This window comes from Bos indicus, chromosome 16, assembly GCF_029378745.1.
Source record: "Bos indicus isolate NIAB-ARS_2022 breed Sahiwal x Tharparkar chromosome 16, NIAB-ARS_B.indTharparkar_mat_pri_1.0, whole genome shotgun sequence".
Taxonomy (NCBI): Eukaryota; Metazoa; Chordata; class Mammalia; order Artiodactyla; family Bovidae; genus Bos; species Bos indicus.
The window spans coordinates 13,045,852-13,065,646 of NC_091775.1; the positions used below are offsets into that span (position 1 = coordinate 13,045,852).

At 39.3% G+C, this 19,795-nt stretch overlaps 1 protein-coding gene across 1 annotated transcript in view; it reads right to left on the reverse strand.

Moving 5' to 3' along the window:
- Window positions 1-19,795, reverse strand: part of RO60 (Ro60, Y RNA binding protein) — a 31,266-nt gene that overhangs the window by 9,499 nt on the left and 1,972 nt on the right. Inside the window, exons 2-6 of the mRNA XM_019976276.2 lie at window positions 7,709-8,307; window positions 5,261-5,481; window positions 4,507-4,653; window positions 3,747-3,884; window positions 53-169 (exon numbers count right to left, since the gene is read on the reverse strand). Of these exons, the coding sequence (XP_019831835.1) occupies window positions 53-169; window positions 3,747-3,884; window positions 4,507-4,653; window positions 5,261-5,481; window positions 7,709-8,288 (1,203 nt within the window). The 5' untranslated portion in view covers window positions 8,289-8,307. The remainder of the gene's footprint in view (window positions 1-52; window positions 170-3,746; window positions 3,885-4,506; window positions 4,654-5,260; window positions 5,482-7,708; window positions 8,308-19,795) is intronic.

The window sequence follows — 19,795 nt, forward strand, 5'->3', positions numbered from 1 at the left end:
AGGTAAATATTTTCAGTATGGCAAAATCCTAAATTGCCTTAGGAGTTCTCACCATGCACATTGCTGCAGCTACTGTGCTTGCGTTGAGTACACTACCCAAAACTCTTTGGTCCATAGAACCACTGACATCAATTGCCAGTAAGAAACGCTTTCCAGTTGGCTCAACTGTCTAAAGAGAACACAAAACAATCATTAAAAGCAATCACAGAAACTGTAAATAAATTAAATTTCTAACATACCATATTTACTTAATTTTCATTCAAAGACTAAGATAAAAGGCTTGATTTTTGATTTACCAATCGACAAATATATAGAAATGCTTAGCTTTAACCAGCGGTAAAACAATGAAAATAAGATGGCCTATTTAATAACTTTAGTAGCTAGTAAAGAAGTTACAGTCTTCCTTTTTTTTTTTTAACTTTTCCTCATGAAGTAAACTGGGAATTTCTAGCAAGGAATTTTTTTTGTAGTAAAATATAAACAACATAAAATTTACTTTCTAATAATTTTTAAGTATATAATTCGGTAGCATTAAATACATTCACAATGTATTTTTTATATATATATATATATGTATGTATCGGAGAAGGCAATGGCACCCCACTCCAGTACTCTGGCCTGGAAAATCCCATGGACGGAGGAGCCTGGTAGGCTACAGTCCATGGGGTCGTTGAGTCAGACATGACTGAGCGACTTCCCTTTCACTTTTCACTTTCTTGCATTGGAGAAGGAAATGGCAACCCACTCCAGTGTTCTTGCCTGGAGAATCCCAGGGACCGGGGAGCCTATTGGGCTGCCGTCTATGGGGTCGCACAAAGTCGGACACGACTGAAGCAACTTAGCAGCAGCAGCAGCAGCATATGTATGTATGTATGTATGTATGTATATAACCATCATTACTAATTCCAGAACTTTTCATCCCAACAGAAACCCTGTACCCACTGACAATAACTCCTCATTTTTACCCACCTCTAGCCCTAAGAAACTTCTGTTTTACTTTCTACATCTATGAATTTGTGTATTCTGGAAACCTCATGAGTGGAACCACAGGATACTTATCCTTTCCTGTCTGGCTTGTTTTCACCTAGCATAATGTTTTCAAGGTTCATCCCTGCTGTAGCATCTTTCAAGTTCTACTACTTTGTAAGGCTGAATACTCCATTATATGCATATATCATATTTCATTTGTCCATTCATCTCCTGATGAATACTCAGGTTGTATATCATATTTCACTTGTCCATTCATCTGATGAATACTCAGATTGTTCCCACCTTTTGGCTGCTGTGAATAAACCTTCTATCAACATCTGGGTATGAGTACCTATATGAGTTCCAGTTTTCAATTCTTTTGGGTATATACATAGGAGGTGGTATTTTTGGATGGCCAGAGCCATCCAACTAGGTGTGAAGTGGCATTTCACTGTGGTTTTGATTTGCATTTGCCTGATGACTAATGTTGAGCATCTTTGCATGTGCTTAACTGGCCATTTGTTTACCTTCCTTGGAGAAATGTCTGTTCAAGTACTCTGCTCATGTCTTGAATTGGGTTGTTTGTATTTTTACTGTTGAGTTGTAGGAGTTTTATATATATACACACACACATATATGTATATAAATATATATATATATATATATATATATACCCCTGTAAAATAGATGATCTGCAAATATTTTCTCCTTCTCTGCAGATCTTTTCACTCTCTTGACAGTGTCCTTTGATGCACAAAAGGTTTGAGTTTTGATGAAGTCAAAATTTATCTACTTTTCTTTTCCTTTTGTTGTCTGTGCTTTTGATATCACATCTAAGAAGCTACTGCCAAACCCAGGGTCATGAGCTTTTATAATACGTCTTCTTCTAACAGCTGTGTAGTTTTAAGTCTTATCTACAGGTCACTTTGAGTTAATTTTTGTATGTGGTGTAAAGTAATGGTCCAGCTTCACTTTTTTGCATGTGGATATCCAAGCTCCCCAGCACCATTTGTTAAAGACTATGTCTTCTCTCTATTGAATTGTCTTGACACTGTTTATGCCAGTACTACACTGTTTTGATTACTGTAGCTTTGTAGTAACTTTTGAAATCCTAAATTTGGAAGTGTGGGTCTTCCAACTTTGTTTTTTTTTTTCAACATTAGGTTTCCCAATTTGGGTTCCTTTGAGAGTCCATATAAATTTTAGGATGGGGATTTCTGTTTCTGCTAAACATGCCACAGGGATCACACAGAATCTGTAGATTGCTTTGGGTACACCAGCATCTTAACGTTATGAAGTCTTCCAAACTAGGAACACCGGATGTCTTCTCATTTATTTATTTCTTCTTAAATTTCTTTCAGTAGTGTTTTGCAGTTTTCAGTAACTCAGTCTTACACCCCATAGTTAAATTTACTCCAAAGTTTCTCATTATTTTTGATGCTGTTGTAAATGGAATGTTTTCTTAATTTTGTTTTTGGACTGTTCATTGCTAGTGTATAGAAATACTACTGATTTTTTCCTGCTGAATTTATATCCTGCAACTCTGCTGAATCCATTTGCTAGATCTAATATTATTTTGTGGAATTTTTTAAAAAAATTCTTTTTGGTCATGCCACGTGGCATGTGGGATCTTAGTTCTCCGATCAGGGATAGAACCTGTGCCCCCTGCAGTGGAAGGGTGGAGTCCTAACTACTAGACTCCAGGGAAATCCTATTTTGTGAATTCTTTATGGTCTTCTCCATGTAAGATCTAATCATCTGAGAACATGATAGTTTTTCTCCCTTTCCAACCTGGACTGAGATTTTCCTGGTGGTTCAGCGGTTAAGATTACACTTATACTGCAGGGGGCATGGGTTCAATCCCTGGTTGAGGAACTAAGATCCTGCATGCTGCAGGAGTGGACAAAACAATTTTTATAATAAAAAATTTTTAAATGAAAATGAAAACAACCTGGATACATTTTAATATTTCTTCTCCTTTCGTAACTGCTAGAACTTCCAGTAAATGTAAATCAAAGTGGGAAAAGTGGGCATCCTGGTCTTGTTTCTGATCTTAAGGGAAAAGATTTAAATCTTTTACCCCTGAGTATGATGACAGCTGTGGGTTTTTTACACATGACCTTTATCACACTAAGGAAGCTCACTTCCATTCCTGGTTTACTGAAAGTTGTTTTTTTTTTTTTTAAATCAGAAAGGGTACAAGATTTTGTCAAATGCTTTTTCTGCATCAATTGAGATATCATGTGTTATCTTTTAACATGATGTTATATTACATTGATTTTTCTTATATTGTATGATCCTTGTATGTTGAGGGTGACTCTCACTTGTATACTCTCTTTAGTATGCTGCTGAATTTGGTTGCTAATACTTTGTTCAAGAGCAAGACTTTTTTAAAACCAAAAAGTTTTAACTTATGGCTCTGATATAGAATTTCCGTTTGTAAAAAAGATTATTCCCTATCAAGACAGAGGACATCTACTACTGATTAATGAGGAAAACAGGACAGGAGATCAAGTCCCTAGACTCCACAGGAATGCAAATTTTTAAATTTAGTAATTTAAAACATCAAAATTTAATGGTTGATGTCTGGTTGTTGTCCAAAGGTAGAGACAAATACTTTATTCATAAGCTTATGAATATAATCATAATTATATATTCATTTTCACATGAACAGATGAATACCTAATCAAAAATGGTTAAACTACTAATATCATCTTTAAAATGTGTTTCTAAATCCTAATTGGGTTTTTGTTTTCAAACAAAACTCAAACCATTACCTTAAACGTTTTATAAAAAGCGGCATCCAGAGCTTGCAGAATTTCTTCATCGGGGCGCCACTTCAGTTTTCCTCTGAGCCCATGACCTGTCTTATAAGTTTCTAACGCAATTAAAACATGAAATGGATGTATACGAGCCTAGAACATGACAGAGACAGAAAGCGAATGTCAAATTCAAGTGAAAAACAGTAATCATGTCTCTTAGATTTTTGTTATTGTTATTTGTTATTTATAGCTAATAAATTATTTTGTTATTTATAGCTAATAAATTATTTTGTTATTTGTTATTTATAGCTAACAAATCTATTTCATAAAGAGAAAAATGAGGACATATTAAACTTAGATTTCAGAGTCAATGCAATGTGGTATGATAAAAGTCTCAAAACACCTAAAAAATTCCCTGACTCCATTTCCAAAATTTAAGAGCCAGTTGTTTCAATTAGTAGTAGTTAGCAAAGGTAACCAGAGAAGGCAATGGCACCCCACTCCAGTACTCTTGCCTGGAAAATCCCATGGATAGGAGCCTGGTAGGCTGTAGTCCATGGTGTCGCTAAAAGTCGGACACGACTGAGTGACTTCACTTTCACTTTTCACTTTCTTGCATTGGAGAAGGAAATGGCAACCCACTCCAGTGTTCTTGCCTGGAGAATCCCAGGGACGGGGGAGCCTGGTGGACTGCCGTCCATGGGGTCGCACAGAGTCAGACATGACTGAATCGACTTAGCATAGCATAGCATAGCACTGCAAAGGTAACACTTACCTTTTTTAACAGTTTTTCATTACACAGCTTTTCACATACTAAAGACACTTCTGAATTTCCTGGTTCAAGCACTGAATTAGCGGTCATCTTTCCCAGATTCCTTAGTAATGCTGTGAGAGGCATTTCTTGTAACAAAGCCTTCCATACCTATTGCAATAAAATAGGTAGAAATAAAAGGAATTAAGGGGAAATGAATACATGTAACACAGACATATCAATTAATAATAGTCTTTAAGGCTTTCTTTTGGGGGTTTGGACCACTTTCTAAATAAAAATTTGTGTGGGTTGGTCAAAGGCTCATGGAACAAAGTAACCTGCTCTTTATTAGAGTAATAAAGTTAAGTACATTATATTTTGTGAAGGAACTGTATGTAAGAATTTTATTTATTTAATTAGTGAGGTAAACTAACCAATACATTTTCTGGAATGGAACTAATACTTAAAAATTGCCAACTACAGCTGGGCATTGTGCCCAGGTGTTTTAAATAAATGTTAATTTTAAGATATATTTAAAGTTTTTAGGGAATTCCCTGGCGGTCAAGGGGTTAGCACTTGGCACTTTCACTGACGGGGGCCTAGGTTCAATTCCTGGTCCCCTGGTCAAGGAACTAAGATCCTACAAACCATGCAGTATGGCAAAAAAATTTTTAAGTATTAATATATGTTAAAAGCATTAGCAAAATTTATCCTTTTACTACACAGCCTAAGTTCCTCATGTTTACTCATATGCTGGAATGTATTATAACTTTCTTACCTCTTTAGACTTTAAGTGATTTGTTAGGAGATGTTCCCTAACCAGTCTGTGCTCTTCTATCAGATGAATGACTTCCAGTTCATCTTTTGTGCGCTTCACTTTCTCTACAGCCTCGAGATACTTTAATAGTTTTTCAGCCTCCACAGAAAGTGCTTTTTCTTTATACATTTCATGGACCTCTTTCCAGCCCTTTGTAATATATTTGGTGACAATAGCAAGTCCTTCAACAAAAGAAAGAATTAAAACGGCATGTAGGATTAGCAGGTAAAAAACTGGACATGTTACTGAGAACACCTTATGTGAATGACACATCTAGATACAAAGGAGTTTAAACCAGGATGCTACTTCCCATAATATGACAAACGCACCTAAGGAAATGGAGTCAACTAATTTTTGCCTATCCCATGAGGCTCTGGAGGTAAAACTCTAACCTAATCCAAAGTCATTTTATTTCAGAGCTTTTTTTGGGGAAGCAATAGCAATGGAACCTTTAGTACACAGTAACTATCTCAGGTCCACATTCTCAATTCACAAATGTATAGATCTACCTCAGTTAATCTCATATTCACTTGCCCCTTTACCTGCTAAATAAACATGCATTTGTAAATTACAGAGATAAGTGAAGTGGACAGGCAGGTAGGTACCTTGTAATTTTTAATAGCTGAGAAAGTATTACAGGCCTAAATAATGTGTCCATTTCTTCTATAATTCCTTTAATAGTTGAAAAAGCTTTGGGTTGGGGGAGTGAGGAAATCTGGATTCTAGCCTATATGCATGTGTGATTATCTAAGGCCTTAGTTTCCACTTCTGTAAAACAGTGGGGGGACATAACTATCAAATTTCAAGGTCTATGGGGGGAAGGTAGGTAAAATAAATAAAAGAGGTCATTGATATAATAGTGGTCATGACTGGAGAATTAAACAATATACCTGACAGATATTTTAGTGAAATAATTGGAAAAAAAAAATTTGGCTTGGTGCTGCTACAGGAATATATTTTCAATATAAGGTACAATATGGATTTTTAAGTAACACTGGCAAATAATTCATTTTTCCCCCTTAAAATATAGTTCAGGCCAACTAAAATACACCTCTAAGGCAGACTGAGCCTATGTGCTATTTCTGAACTCTAAATAATCTGACTAAAAGTTAATACTCACACGCAGGAACTTCTAAAGAATTGTGACTCTGCTGTCTTACACATCTTAATGTGAAATCTGGAATTCCTGACAGTCCAGTCGTTGGGACTATGTGCTTTCACTGCAGGGGGTATGGATTCAATTCCTCATGGGGGAACCAAGATCCCACAAGCTACATGGTACCCAAATAAATAAATATAACAAGGATGTAATTTCTAATAAAAAATCAAAATATACATGTGTTTATGTATATAAATATTTACAGTAATTTATTGCTTAAATTTCATTTGAAAAAGTTCATTTGTAGTTTTAGAAAAAAGTGGTGAAACAGGAACTACTGAGGAGATTTCATGTATGAAGACATCACCACACAAGACGTGTAGGAAGGAGGAGAAGCAACCAACACTGCCCTTTACTTGTGTCAGAAACTGTGTCTAAGTATTCTGATATACACTACCACTGTTAGTCACAGTAATTTCAAGGGCTATTCCCTTTCTACCTTTTTTTAATAGATGAAGATACAGAAACTCGGACAGGTTCAGTTACTTGGTTTATGGACACACAGTAATAAGTAGAACTGAAATCTGAACTCCTCTGAGGGGCTGTCATTTCAAGTTTCACCTCTGCTGTAAGAAAAAAATGTCAACTTTGCACATGTTCATTTTGTGAGTGTTCACATTCAAAATTAATCCTGTGCAAAAGTTTTTCTTATTTCCCTTCTAAGGACTAAAGAGTCATTGTAGATCCAAATAACTTCTCAAAAGTCTCTTCTCATAGACACAGAAAAACTGCCCCAAGTTACCATGACCTCTGGATGACTGCTTTAGATAGTCTGTTAAGTTCAGCACTACTTCAGGTAGCCTTTAGGTTCCATGGAATGTATGTCCAAGGACGTGCTTAGTTGCTCAGTTGTGTCCGACTCGACTGTAGGCCACCAGGCTCCTCTGTCCATGGGATTTTCCAGGCTAGAATACTGGAGTGGGTTGCCATTCCCTACTCCAGGGCATCTTCCTGACCCAGGGATTGAACCTGCATCTCCTGCACTGGCTGGTGGATTCTTTACCACTAAGCCACATAGGAAGCCCCAAGATTTAGAATATCAACCTGCAAATCTGTCATTTGATTCTTAATCATTAATGTGTAGGTGTTTAATTCCAGGTTGGCATTAAACATATGAATTAGTCAATCAGTGTCTTGAGACTGAAAGACTATTTCTAGAAAATATTACACAATTGTCTGATGACAAATACAAATTTGCCATTTACTGGATATCTGTACCTCACCTGTCGCCATGAAGATCTCATACTTACCTTCACTGGAAGGTTTAAGATGTGACAATCTTAACAGATCTTTGTGAGACCAGCCGTTTCTTTGTTTGTATTTTGTAACTGCCAGGGCGAGGGCCATGCCACCCTTTTCATTATACCAGTCTGCTACAGCTTTCCGGAGGGCACGACCCCACATGCCACACTTCATGCTTTCCTTCAGATCTTTCTTAAACTGGATAAAAGTAAACAGGTGTGTAGGGATGCGACAAACTTCAGGAACAGCTTTGAAGGCGGCTTGTTTGGTGCTTATGTCAGAACACTGGGAGCAAATGGCGAGGGCAAAGAGCGTGGGTTCCTGCTTTGCGGTTCTGCCTTCTTGACTAAAGGATTTTATTTCCTGTATCACTTCACATCCTCTACCATCTTCAATCAATCTGATTAAAGCTTCGGCATTCTCAAGGCCCAGCTTCTGTTCTTTGATATAGTAAGTCCCACCTTCAGAACCAAAACATAAGAACCGGTGTAGCCGATTCATATCAGTGACTTGCCACACATATCCGCCTTCGGAATTAGCTATCTGCTTCTCATTCAGTGGCTGCATTTGGTTTACAGATTCCTCCATTTTTCTGTCTTTAGGAAGCCTATCAAAAAGCAAAATGTTATTACAAGAAAATAATAGAATTCTGTCTCATGGAAACTACAATTTAACAGAAAAACTTGTAATCACCTTTAAAAATCCAGATGCATTAACAGAATTATCTTGGAATTTTTTTGAAAAATACAAATGCCCAAAGTGAAAGTCGCTCAGTTGTGTCCGACTCTTTGAGACCCAATGGGCTATACAATCCATGGAATTCTCCAGGCCAGAATACTGGAGTGAGTAGCCTATCCCTTCTCCAGGGGATCTTCCCAACCCAGAATCGAAGCGGGGTCTCCTGCATTGCAGGTGGATTCTTTACCAACCGAGCTATGAGGGAAGCCCCACTATCACTATTTTCCCCAGGAAAAAAACCCAAAATTTACAGCTAGATAGAAATGATAAGATTATAAAAAGGAAAACCGTTTATTAATCTAGGCTTATTGAAATCTGCCATGAAATATTTTAATTTAAAAATATTGTTTAAGTAAGTTATGGTATGACGATCAGAAGTGACAGTCAAGAAGTTGCATTTTTGATGTAGTTTGCTGCTGCAGAGTCTGAGCAGGCAGCTAGGGTGGAGTCCAGAGGAGCAGAGGGAGAGGAGAAGGGGTGGGGGCGGGGCAGTAATGGTCTCTGACGCAGTGACTGCAGACAAGCTCTTCTTGTGTACCCAACATCTGTTCCTCCCTCCTCTTTTCTAACTATTATCCTCTTTCTGGTAGTCATATCCTTCAGGGGACATTCCCCAGCCCCAAGGGATGAATCTGGATTGCTCTAAACAGTGGTTCTCATAGTCTATGGGCATCAGAATCACTCGAAGTGCTAGTTTAAACATAAAATGATGGGTCCCATTCGCCCCATCCCCTCCTAGTTTCTTTCACAATTCAGAATGTCTGGCTGAGGCCTGAGTTTTGGTACCAGTTATGAGTCCCCAGGTGATGTTCTCAATCCTCTTGCCATGTGACTGGTACAGGTATTGGGCAAGTATCACAGCTCCTGCCAGTGAGACACAATAAATCTGCTGGTAATACTTCGGAGGTCTCCTTCCCTCTTAAAAAGGGGCCTGGACTCTTAAAAAGGCATGTTCTCTAAAAGAAACAAAAGAGCTATATATAGAAAACTATAAAACACTGATGAAAGAAATCAAAGATGACACGAATAGATGGAGAAATATACCATGTTCATGGATTGGAAGAATCAATACAGTGAAAATGAGTATACCCAAGGCAATCTATAGATTCATTGCGATCCTTATCAAGCTACCAATGGTATTTTTCAGAGAACTAGAACAAATATTTCACTATTTGTATGGAAACACCAAAAAAACCTCAAATAGCCAAAGCAATCTTAAGAAAGAAGAATGGAACTGGAGGAATCAACATGCCTGACTTCAGACTATACTACAAAGCTACAGTCATCAAGATAGTATGGTACTGGCACAAAGACAGAAATATAGATCAGTGGAACAGAATAGAAAGCCCAGAGATGAATCCACACAACTACAGATGCCTTATCTTCGACAAAGGAGGCAAGAATATACAATGGAGAAAAGACAATCTCTTTAACAAGTGGTGCTGGGAAAACTGGTCAACCACCTTTAAAGAAAGAAACTACAAAACGTTCTAATACCAAACACAAAAATTAACTCAAAATGGACTAAAGATCTAAATGTAAGACCAGAAACTATAAACTCCTAGAGGAAAACATAGACAAAACACTCTCTGACATAAACCACAGCAAGTCCTCTATGACCCACCTCCCAGAGTAATGGAAATAAAAGCAAAAATAAACAAATGGGACCTAATTAAACTTAAAAGCTTTTGCACAACAAAGAAAACTATAAGTCAGCCTTCAGATGGGAGAAAATAATGCCAAATGAAGCAACTGACAAAAAATTAATCTCTAAAATATACAAGTAGCTCATGCAGCTCAATACCAGGAAAATAAACAACCCAATCAAAAAATGGGCCAAAGAACTAAACAGACATTTCTCCAAAGAAGACATACAGATGGCTCACACACACATGAAAAGATGCTAAACATCACTCATTATCAGAGAAATGCATATCAAAACCACAATGAGGTACCATCTCATGCCAGTCAGAATGGTTGCTATCAAAGTCTACAAATAATAAATGCTGGAGAGGGTGTGGAGAAAAGGAAACCTTCTTACACTGATGGTGGGAATGCAAACTAGTGCAGCCACTATGGAGAACAGTGTAGAGATTCCTTTAAAAACTGGAACAGAACTGCCATACGACCCAGCAATCCCACTGCTGGGCATATACACTGAGGAAACCAGAACTGAAAGAGACACATGTGCCCCAATGTTCATCATAGCACTGTTTACAATAACCAGGACATGGAAGCAACCTAGATGTCCATCAGCAGACGAATGGATAAGAAAACTGTGGTACACACACACAATGGAATATTCAGTTCAGTTTAGGTGCTCAGTCGTGTCCGACTCTTTGCAACTCCATGAATCGCAGCACGCCAGGCCTCCCTGTCCATCACCAACTCCCGGAGTTCACTCAAACTCACGTCCATCGAGTCAGTGATGCCATCCAGCCATCTCATCCTCTGTCATCCCCTTCTCCTCCTGCCCCCAATCCCTCCCAGCATCAAAGTCTTTTCCAATGAGTCAGCTCTTCTCATGAGGTGGCCAAAGTACTGGAGTTTCAGCTTTAGCATCATTCCTTTCAAAGAACACCTAGGGCTAATCTCCTTTAGAATGGACTCGTTGGATCTCCTTGCAGTCCAAGGGACTCTCAAGAGTCTTCTCCAACACCACAGTTCAAAAGCATCAATTCTTTGGCGCTCAGCCTTCTTCACAGTCCAACTGTCACATCCATACATGACCACAGGAAAAACCATAGCCTTGACTAGATGGACCTTTGTTGGCAAAGTAATGTCTCTGCTTTTGAATATGCTATCTAGGTTGGACATAACTTTCCTTCCAAGGAGTAAGCTCAGCTATTAAAAAGTGCATTTGAGTCAGTTCTAATGAGGTGGATGAAACTGGAGCCTATTATACAGAATGAAGTAAGTCAGAAAGAAAAACACCAACACGATATATTAATGCATATATGTGGAATTTAGAAAGACAGCAATGATGACCCTATGTGCAAGACAGCAAAAGAGACACAGATATAAAGAACAGACTTTTGGATTCTGTGGGAGAAGCCAAGGGTGGGATGATTTGAGACAATAGCATTGAAACATGTATATTACCATATGTGAAACAGACGACCAGTCCAAGCTCGATACATGAAACAGGGCACTCAAAGCCGGTGCACTGCGACAACCCAGAGGAATGGGATGAGAAGGGAGGTGGGACACATGTACTCCTGTGACTGATTCATGTCAATGTATGGCAAAACCCACAATATTGTAAAGTAAATACAAGTAAATCCAATTAAAATAAATTAATAAAAAAAGGAAAATAAAAAAGGCATGCTCTTTCTGCTTTGAGATTTGCAGCACATGATGCCTGAAGTGGTGTCCGCTATCTTGAATCATGGGGGAGCCAGTTTAAGATGACATACAAATAAGGATGGCAGAGCCAGAAAAGATTTAAAAAAAAAAAAAAAAAAAAGAGCCTAGGCCATTGATACTATCAAGTTACCTGGAACTTAGAAATGTATTAATATATCATAGTGTGTTAGTGTTAGCTGCTTAGTTGTGTCTGACTCTTTGCAACCCCATGGACCATAGCCCACCAGGCTCCTCTATTCATGGGATTTTTCCAGGCAAGAATACTGGAGTGGGTTCCCATTTCCTTCTCCAGGGGATCTTCCCAACCCAGGAATCAAACCTAGGTCTCCTGCATTGCAGGCAGATTCTTTACTCTCTGAGCCACCGGGGAAGCCTAATGTATCTTTACTGTTTAAATTGTTGATAGGTTTTCTGTTACCTGTAGCTGAGAGCATTCTGATTAACATCCTGATCAACAGTGCTCATTTAGTTTGTGTCATCTGTAACTACCCACTTTTTCCTCCTTCCATTATCTCTAAAGCCACTAGAACTGACTGACTGGCAGCAGTATCACTTTTTATCTTCCTAATAGAGTAACCACAATCATCCACTGCTTTCCACTGCTGTTCTCTCTACAAGTGTTTACTCTCAGGTCTCCTGCCTGCACCACTACAGTGCACTGGGCTTCTCCCCATGGCCAACACCACAGTGACACAGCCAACAAAATCCTCAACCAGCATTTACTACATACTATGTGTAAGGCATGAAGGAAATTTCTGTTCCATTAAAAATAAGATTTTCAAAACTTTTCCTGCCCTCAGGGAAATCAGTCTGTATGATGTGGTAGAAATTTATTTATACCTCAATTTATATACAATTATGCACAACTTTATATCCAATTGATAAAGCACTTGTAATCAAGTGCTTTAATAGAAAAGTGAATAAACAGAGGAGGATAAACTAATGCTGTCTCAATAATCCAAGAAGGCTGAAAAACTGGTATATAAAGTTTGGGGAATGCATTCCAGTAAGGGGTATCTGTAATCTTGCTCTGTGTCTTTAAAGTTTAGAAAAGGAAGTAAGAATACTGCAAAGCAATGTTGACAAGTAAGGCAGTAAAATAAAGCAAAAGAAAAAAAATTTTGAAGATGATAAAAGCTTGAGCATGTTTATATACTGTAGGGAAGGCTAAAGATAGAATCCTGGTGAATATCAACAATTAAAAGCTAAGGACAAAAGGGTCCTTTGAAGGAGAAATAGGAGAGGCCCACAGACTTTAAATCAAGAGGAAGTGATTATCATAGATCATAACAGAGAATTTCACGGAGTGAATGGCTGGTAATGTCAAACACTTGGTAATCAAGTAAATAAGGCTGAAATTGGCAACAGGAATGCTGAAGAGAGGCAATCGCAGCAAGAAACAGCTGGATTCCAGTGTGGTGAAGAGGGCACACAGCAAGGAAGAGCCTTCACGGGTAAATGCTCTTTTATAGAAAGAAAGTTATAAAGGCAAGAGAAAAGCGAAGGTGGGACATAGAGGAAAAATCTTTTCACCTTTTCAGATGAGAGGACAGGAGGCTGAGGTTGGAAGTTTAATTTGGACAGTTGAAGGCAGTGGAGGAAGGGTGTTTAGTGAGGCAATGAGATCCCTGAAAGCTGCTCAGAGCATCCACGTGGAGACTGGCCTTGACAGCAAAAGAGCTATCCCTTTCCCTAAGGGTGATGGGGACGGGTAAGGGCCCCTCTGAGGGAGAAAGAGAAACAAGGAAATGACTGCGTTCCCAGTGGGGAAGTAAGTCTGGTGACTAGGACTGGGTCTCAGAGCGGGGAACACACAGTGCTTGGGAGAAGGTAGGTAAGGAGTAAATGGGAGAAAGCCTCACGTTCTGAATATAACTGAGGGGGACAGAGATTTGGATTGTGTGGAAATAGCAGTGTCAGTATTTCAATACGGCTCTGATACAAAGAAGATCAGCTCTGGGATTTCTTTGGAAGGACTGATGCTGAAGCTGAAACTCCAGTACATTGGCCACCTCATGCAAAGAGTTGACTCATTGGAAAAGACTGATGCTGGGAGGGATTGGGGGCAGGAGGAGAAGGGGATGACAGAGGATGAGATGGCTGGATGGGATCACTGACTCGATGGACATGAGTCTAAGTGAACTCCGGGAGTTGGTGATGGACAGGGAGGCCTGGTGTGCTGTGATTCATGGAGTCGCAAAGAGTCAGACACGACTTAGCAACTGAACTGAACTGAACTGATACAAAGTAGTGAATGTCAGGGCAGGCCTCGGCCTCAAGTGGTGTCCTCAGGTGGTGTCGGAGAGGCGGTGGTCATATTCTATCAGTCACTGGGGACTGATTTACAGTGACTGAGAGCAGCACAGGCTGAAACTCCTGGTGTAGTGGATGGTGCTTTTTCTATGTATTCTTAACCTCTTTTCAGCATGGCATTTACCTCTTCTTTTCAATCCAAAAAGACTAACTGCCTTCTCAAAGACTGATAACATTAATCACTAATTCTAGTAGAAATTATTATTTTGATTTTTATACTGCATTTGACATTACTGGCCTCTCCTTTAGATTTTACAAAAACTCTCTCTGGTGTTACTTCAACCAGGCCATTCTTGCTTACTAGTTATGTTTGTTGGATGAGTGTGAAATGACATTCAATTATCAGATTATACTACTACCCCAGCTTTCCTGCACCAAGGTCCCGGTGGTGAGTCCAAGGTCCCAGTATAAACCTAAAACCCCCTCCTTTCCAAGTTTTCCCTTGTATTATATTCTTTGTGACACACCCAGCTAACATAATGGTTCCCTTGAGAGTGGGGACCAGGTCTTACTTGTGTATCACTCCTCTAGAATATCATTTTTAAATAATTACTAATATATATTTAAGAATAACTAAGCAGGGCTTCCCTGGTAGTTCAGCTGGTAAAGAATCTGCCTACAATGCAGGAGAACCCAGTTTGATTCCTGGGTTGGGAATGTCCCCTAGTGGAGGGCATGCTAAACCACTCTAGTATTCTTGCCTGGAGAATCCCTATGGACAGAAGAGCCTGGTGGGCTACAGTCCATGGGGTCACAAAGGGTTGGACATGACTGAGCAACTAAGCACAGGACAGCACCAGTAACATTAAAGTTGATTTCTCTGAACCATTTATCTAAGTATTATGCATGACTTGCTTTTCTTTCCTGTAACATTTACTTTAAAAATAAGTCTCAATGCATACAATTAAAAACATAATTCTTTAACATAAATTCTGTAATCAGAAAAAAATAATAAATGTACTATATGCAGGTAACAGAAATACAGTTAAGAAAAATAAAACATGAAAAAGTTACAAAGTAATGAGTTCTGAGTAAAATAGTCATCTGAGGATAGTATTTCTCTGTAAATTCTTCTAATATGTTTAATATTAGGTATTCAAGTATCTTTTGTACACCAAGCAGCAAAATGAACTTTAATTCTAGGGAAGATGCCTGAAAAAGAAATGTAATTTTTATAATTCCTATTATAAGAAATGAAATTACTTATTCATAGCTGTACCAATGGAATCTTCCCTTAAGTCTTACATTAATGACAGCTCTGACCATGTATCTTTTCAATATTTCTGCAAGAGAAACTGTTCACTTTTTTCATATGCTTCTGTGAAAGTACTTTCCAGGATGCAACATAAAACATTAACAGCTATGGTACATGTCTACTTGCTTGTGTAGATATACCAGAGTCAGAATGTTTGGCAGCATATTCCAAGCTACTCTGTCACTGAACCTGCAATAGAAATTAACTTTAAAATTGGCTAGGTGGAGACCAGTCCTGGGTGTTCATTGGAAGGACTGATGCTGAGGCTGAAACTCCAATACTTTGGCCACCTGATGCAAAGAGTTGACTCATTGGAAAAGATCCTCATGCTGGGAGGGATTGGGGGCAGGAGGAGAAGGGGACGACAGAGGATGAGATGGCTGGATGGCATCACTGACTCGACGGACGTGAGTCTCAGTGAACTCCGGGAGTTGGTGATGGACAGGGAGGCCTGGCGTGCTACAATTCTTGGGGTTGCAGAGTCAGATATGACTGAGCGACTGGACTGAACTGAACTGCGGTGATAAAACACAGTGGTATAATAATATTTGGTTTTTGTGGGAGGTACGGACTACTGGGGGGAGGGGCTTCCCAGGTGGTGATAGTGATAAAGAACAAGCCTACCACCAATGCAGAAGGTTTGAGACCTGGGTTCAATCCCTGGAGAATCCCATGGACAGAGGAGCCTGGAAGGCTACAGCCCATAAAGTGGAAAAGAGTCGGACAAGACTGAAGCAACTCAGCACACACGCAGACTTCTGGGTATAAGACAGGCTACAATGATGTATTGTACAACACCGGGAATATAGCCAATATTTTGTAACAACTATAAACGGACTGTAACCTTTAAAAGTATTAGACTATCTGGTTTTTGTCCATGAGTCTCAAAAGGCTTCAAAAACCACTTGGGGTTTATATTAAAAAAAAAAAAAACACCTCAAAAATATACATGCATCCAATGTTCACAGCAGCGTTATTTACAATTGCCAAGGTATGGAAGCAACCTAAGTGTCCATCAACAGATGAATGAATAAATAACATGTGGTGTATGTATATACAATGGAATACAACTCAGTCATAAACCATAAAAAGGAATGAAAATTTGCCATTTTCAGCAACATGGGTGGACTTGGAGGGCATTATGCTACATGAAGTAAGACAAAGACAAATATTGTATGGTATCACTTATGTGGACTCTAAAAAATACAACAAACTAGTGAATCAAGAAACAATAAACAGGTTCACAGATATGAAGAATAAACTAGTGGTTACCAGTGGGGGGAGAGAAGGGGAGAGGCACAATACAGGTATAGAGGATGTATAAAGAGAATTATTATGAGATTATATGAAATCATGTGTGTGAAACTTAAAAATTGTAAAGCGGCATAGAATTTAAAGAATCTTTTATTCAAAACAATGTTAACAACAACAACAAAACCCTTGCAATATCCTGATTGATGGGTGTCTTTGTTATGCTAATGAGAGGGCTCTTTCTAGGCCTTTGGATTGCTTCCAGATAGGATCACCATAAAGACCAACAGTCTGATTAGAAGGCTGGAACTCTGGACCAGATCATCCTCCCAGGAGGGGAGGGCAGCAGAACACTGGGCTCAACCATGTGGTCAATGAATTCATCAATCCTGCTTACTTATAAGACCGCCATACACAAACTGCAGACCCCCAACTTCAGCACAGAGTCCAAGTCAGTACTGGTGGGGTGCCGTGCCAGGACTGCACAAACAGAAGGGATCCTGCTGCTGCCTCCAGACTGGCCTGGGCGTGTCCTCCATTTGGCTGTTTGAACTGCATCCTTTTAAATAAAACTGTAATCGTAAGGCTGGTGCTTTCAGGGAGTTGAGTCATCCAGGTGAACTACTGACCCTGAGAGGGTTGCGGGACGCCCACCTGGGCAGGCAGAAGTGTGGGGAGACTGGGGCCCTCCCAGAAGCTGCTATCTGAAGGAAGGGCAATCTGTTGGGAGTTCTGCCCTTTAACTTGGGAGATCTGATGGAACCGTACTCTGGAATGGAACTGAGGTGAAATGAATGTAAGGCACTGAGGTGACATCAGAGACTTGATCTCAAAACACAGACACCAAAGGCATAAGTGACAAAAGGAAAAAGGACAGGCTTGCATCAAAATTTAAAACTGTGTTTCAAAAGATACCACAAAGAAAGCAGAGAGACATCCCAGAGAAAGGGAGAAAACGCTTGCAAATCACACATATGATAAGGAATTTGTGTCTATAATATAGAGGGCATTCATAACTACATGATAAAATGATAAACGCCCCAATTAAAAAACAGGCTAAGAGTCTATATAGGTGTTTCTTCAAAGAAGATATACAAATGGCCAACACACACAAAAAATGCTGAGTATCACTGGTCATCAGCAAATAAAAACTGCAATGAGATATCATTTCACATGTACCAGAATGGCTACAATCAAAAGGACAATAATAAGCAGCATTGTGAGGATCTGGAGAAATTAGAACCTTCATACCCCGCTGGTGGAATGTAGAATGTTGGATCATATGATATCTCTATATTTAACCTTTCGTGGGATTGCTAGATTCCTCTCTAAAGTGTAAGGGGTTTCTTTTTGGGGATGATGAAAATGTTCTGAAATTAGATAGTGGTAACGATTACACAACTGTGTGTGTGTGTGCGACAACTCTGAATATACTAAAACTCCTTGAATGGGATGTGTGAAGTCTATCTCAGAAATGTTATTTAAAAAAATTTTTTAAATTGACTAGGCAAAATATATTTGCGAAGTTATTTAAAAAGATAAGCATTCAAATGATATTTAACCCTACTTTTTTTATATTTGTCTTTAGAAAGCAATTTGAGATACACACAGACATATATATGTGTGTGTGTGTGTGTGTTGTTGTTTAATTGCTAAGTCATGACCTACTCTTTTGTGATGCCATGGACTGTAGCATGCTAGGCTCCTCTGTCCATGGGATTTCCCAGCCAAGAATACTGGAATGTATTGCCATTTCCTTCTCCAGGGGATCTTCCTCATCCAGGGATTGAGCCCATGTCTCCTGTATTGGCAGGCGGATTCTTTACCACTGAACCACCTGGGAAGCCCATATGTGTGTGTGTGTGTGTGTGTGTGTGTATGTGTGTATATATATATATATATATATAAAAATATATATGTGTGTGTGTGTGTATGATGAGATGGGTGGATGGCATCACTGACTTGATGGACATGAGTTTGAGCAAGTTCCAGGAGTTGGTGATGGACAGGGAAGCCTGGAGAGCTGCAGTCCATGGGGCTGCAAAAGAGTTGGACACGATTGAGAGGCTAAACTGATATATAAACACATATGTGTATTTATATATATATATATATACACACACACATACATATGCTGCTGCTGCTAAGTCACTTCAGTCGTGTCCGACTCTGTGCGACCCCATAGACGGCAGCCCACCAGGCTCCCCCGTCCCTGGGATTCTCCAGGCAAGAACACTCAAGTGGGTTGCCATTTCCTTCTCCAATGCAGGAAAGTGAAGAGTGAAAGTGAAGTCGCTCAGTCATGTCCGACTCTTCGCGACCCCATGGACTGCAGCCCACCAGGCTCTTCTGTCCATGGGATTTTCCACCAAGAGTACTGGAGTGGGGTGCCATTGCCTTCTCCACACATACATATATAGGACCTTAATTTCTTCCTTCCCCAACTGCTTTCATCGCCCTTCTCAAAGCTTAAGCTCCAGTGTCAGTGGTTTAGAAGGCAGTTGGGGAGTGAGTTAGGTCAGAGCCTGGTCATCAGTTAATCCACTCCTGAACATCCAAGTGTTATAAATCCAGATTAACAAAGACAGTTAATTCTTCTTTCAGCTGGACTGACATACCCAGTATTCTTAAAGCACACCCCTCCAAAGAAATTTAATACAGCTTAAGTTTTATTAAACTTCTATAAATTAAAATTTGGGGAAGCAATCAAACAAATCACAATGTTACTAAAAGCACAGCCACATTTTGAAATTGGTTGTGGTTCTCTTTTTCCTAATTTTAAATGCAAAATCAGTGAATGCTAGTAATACACAGTATGTAATAGCATTTATTTCTGCTTCTCATTCACTGGAACTAGAACAACTATTGAAGCTGAAGCTCCAACACTTTGGCCACCTGATGCGAAGAGCTGACTCACTGGAAAAGACCCTGATGCTGGGAAAGATTGAAGGCAGGAGAAAGGGATGACAGAGGATGAGATGGTTGACATCACTGACTCAATGGACATGAGTCTGAGCAAACTCCAAGAGACGGTGAAGGACAGGGAAGCCTGGTGTGCTGCAGTCCATGGGGTTACAAAGAGTCAGACAAGAACAACTATAGTACCTTTTAACAATGCTAATACATGATTTCTAAGCATTCCTACATTTTTCTTAAAAGTACACATCTAAGT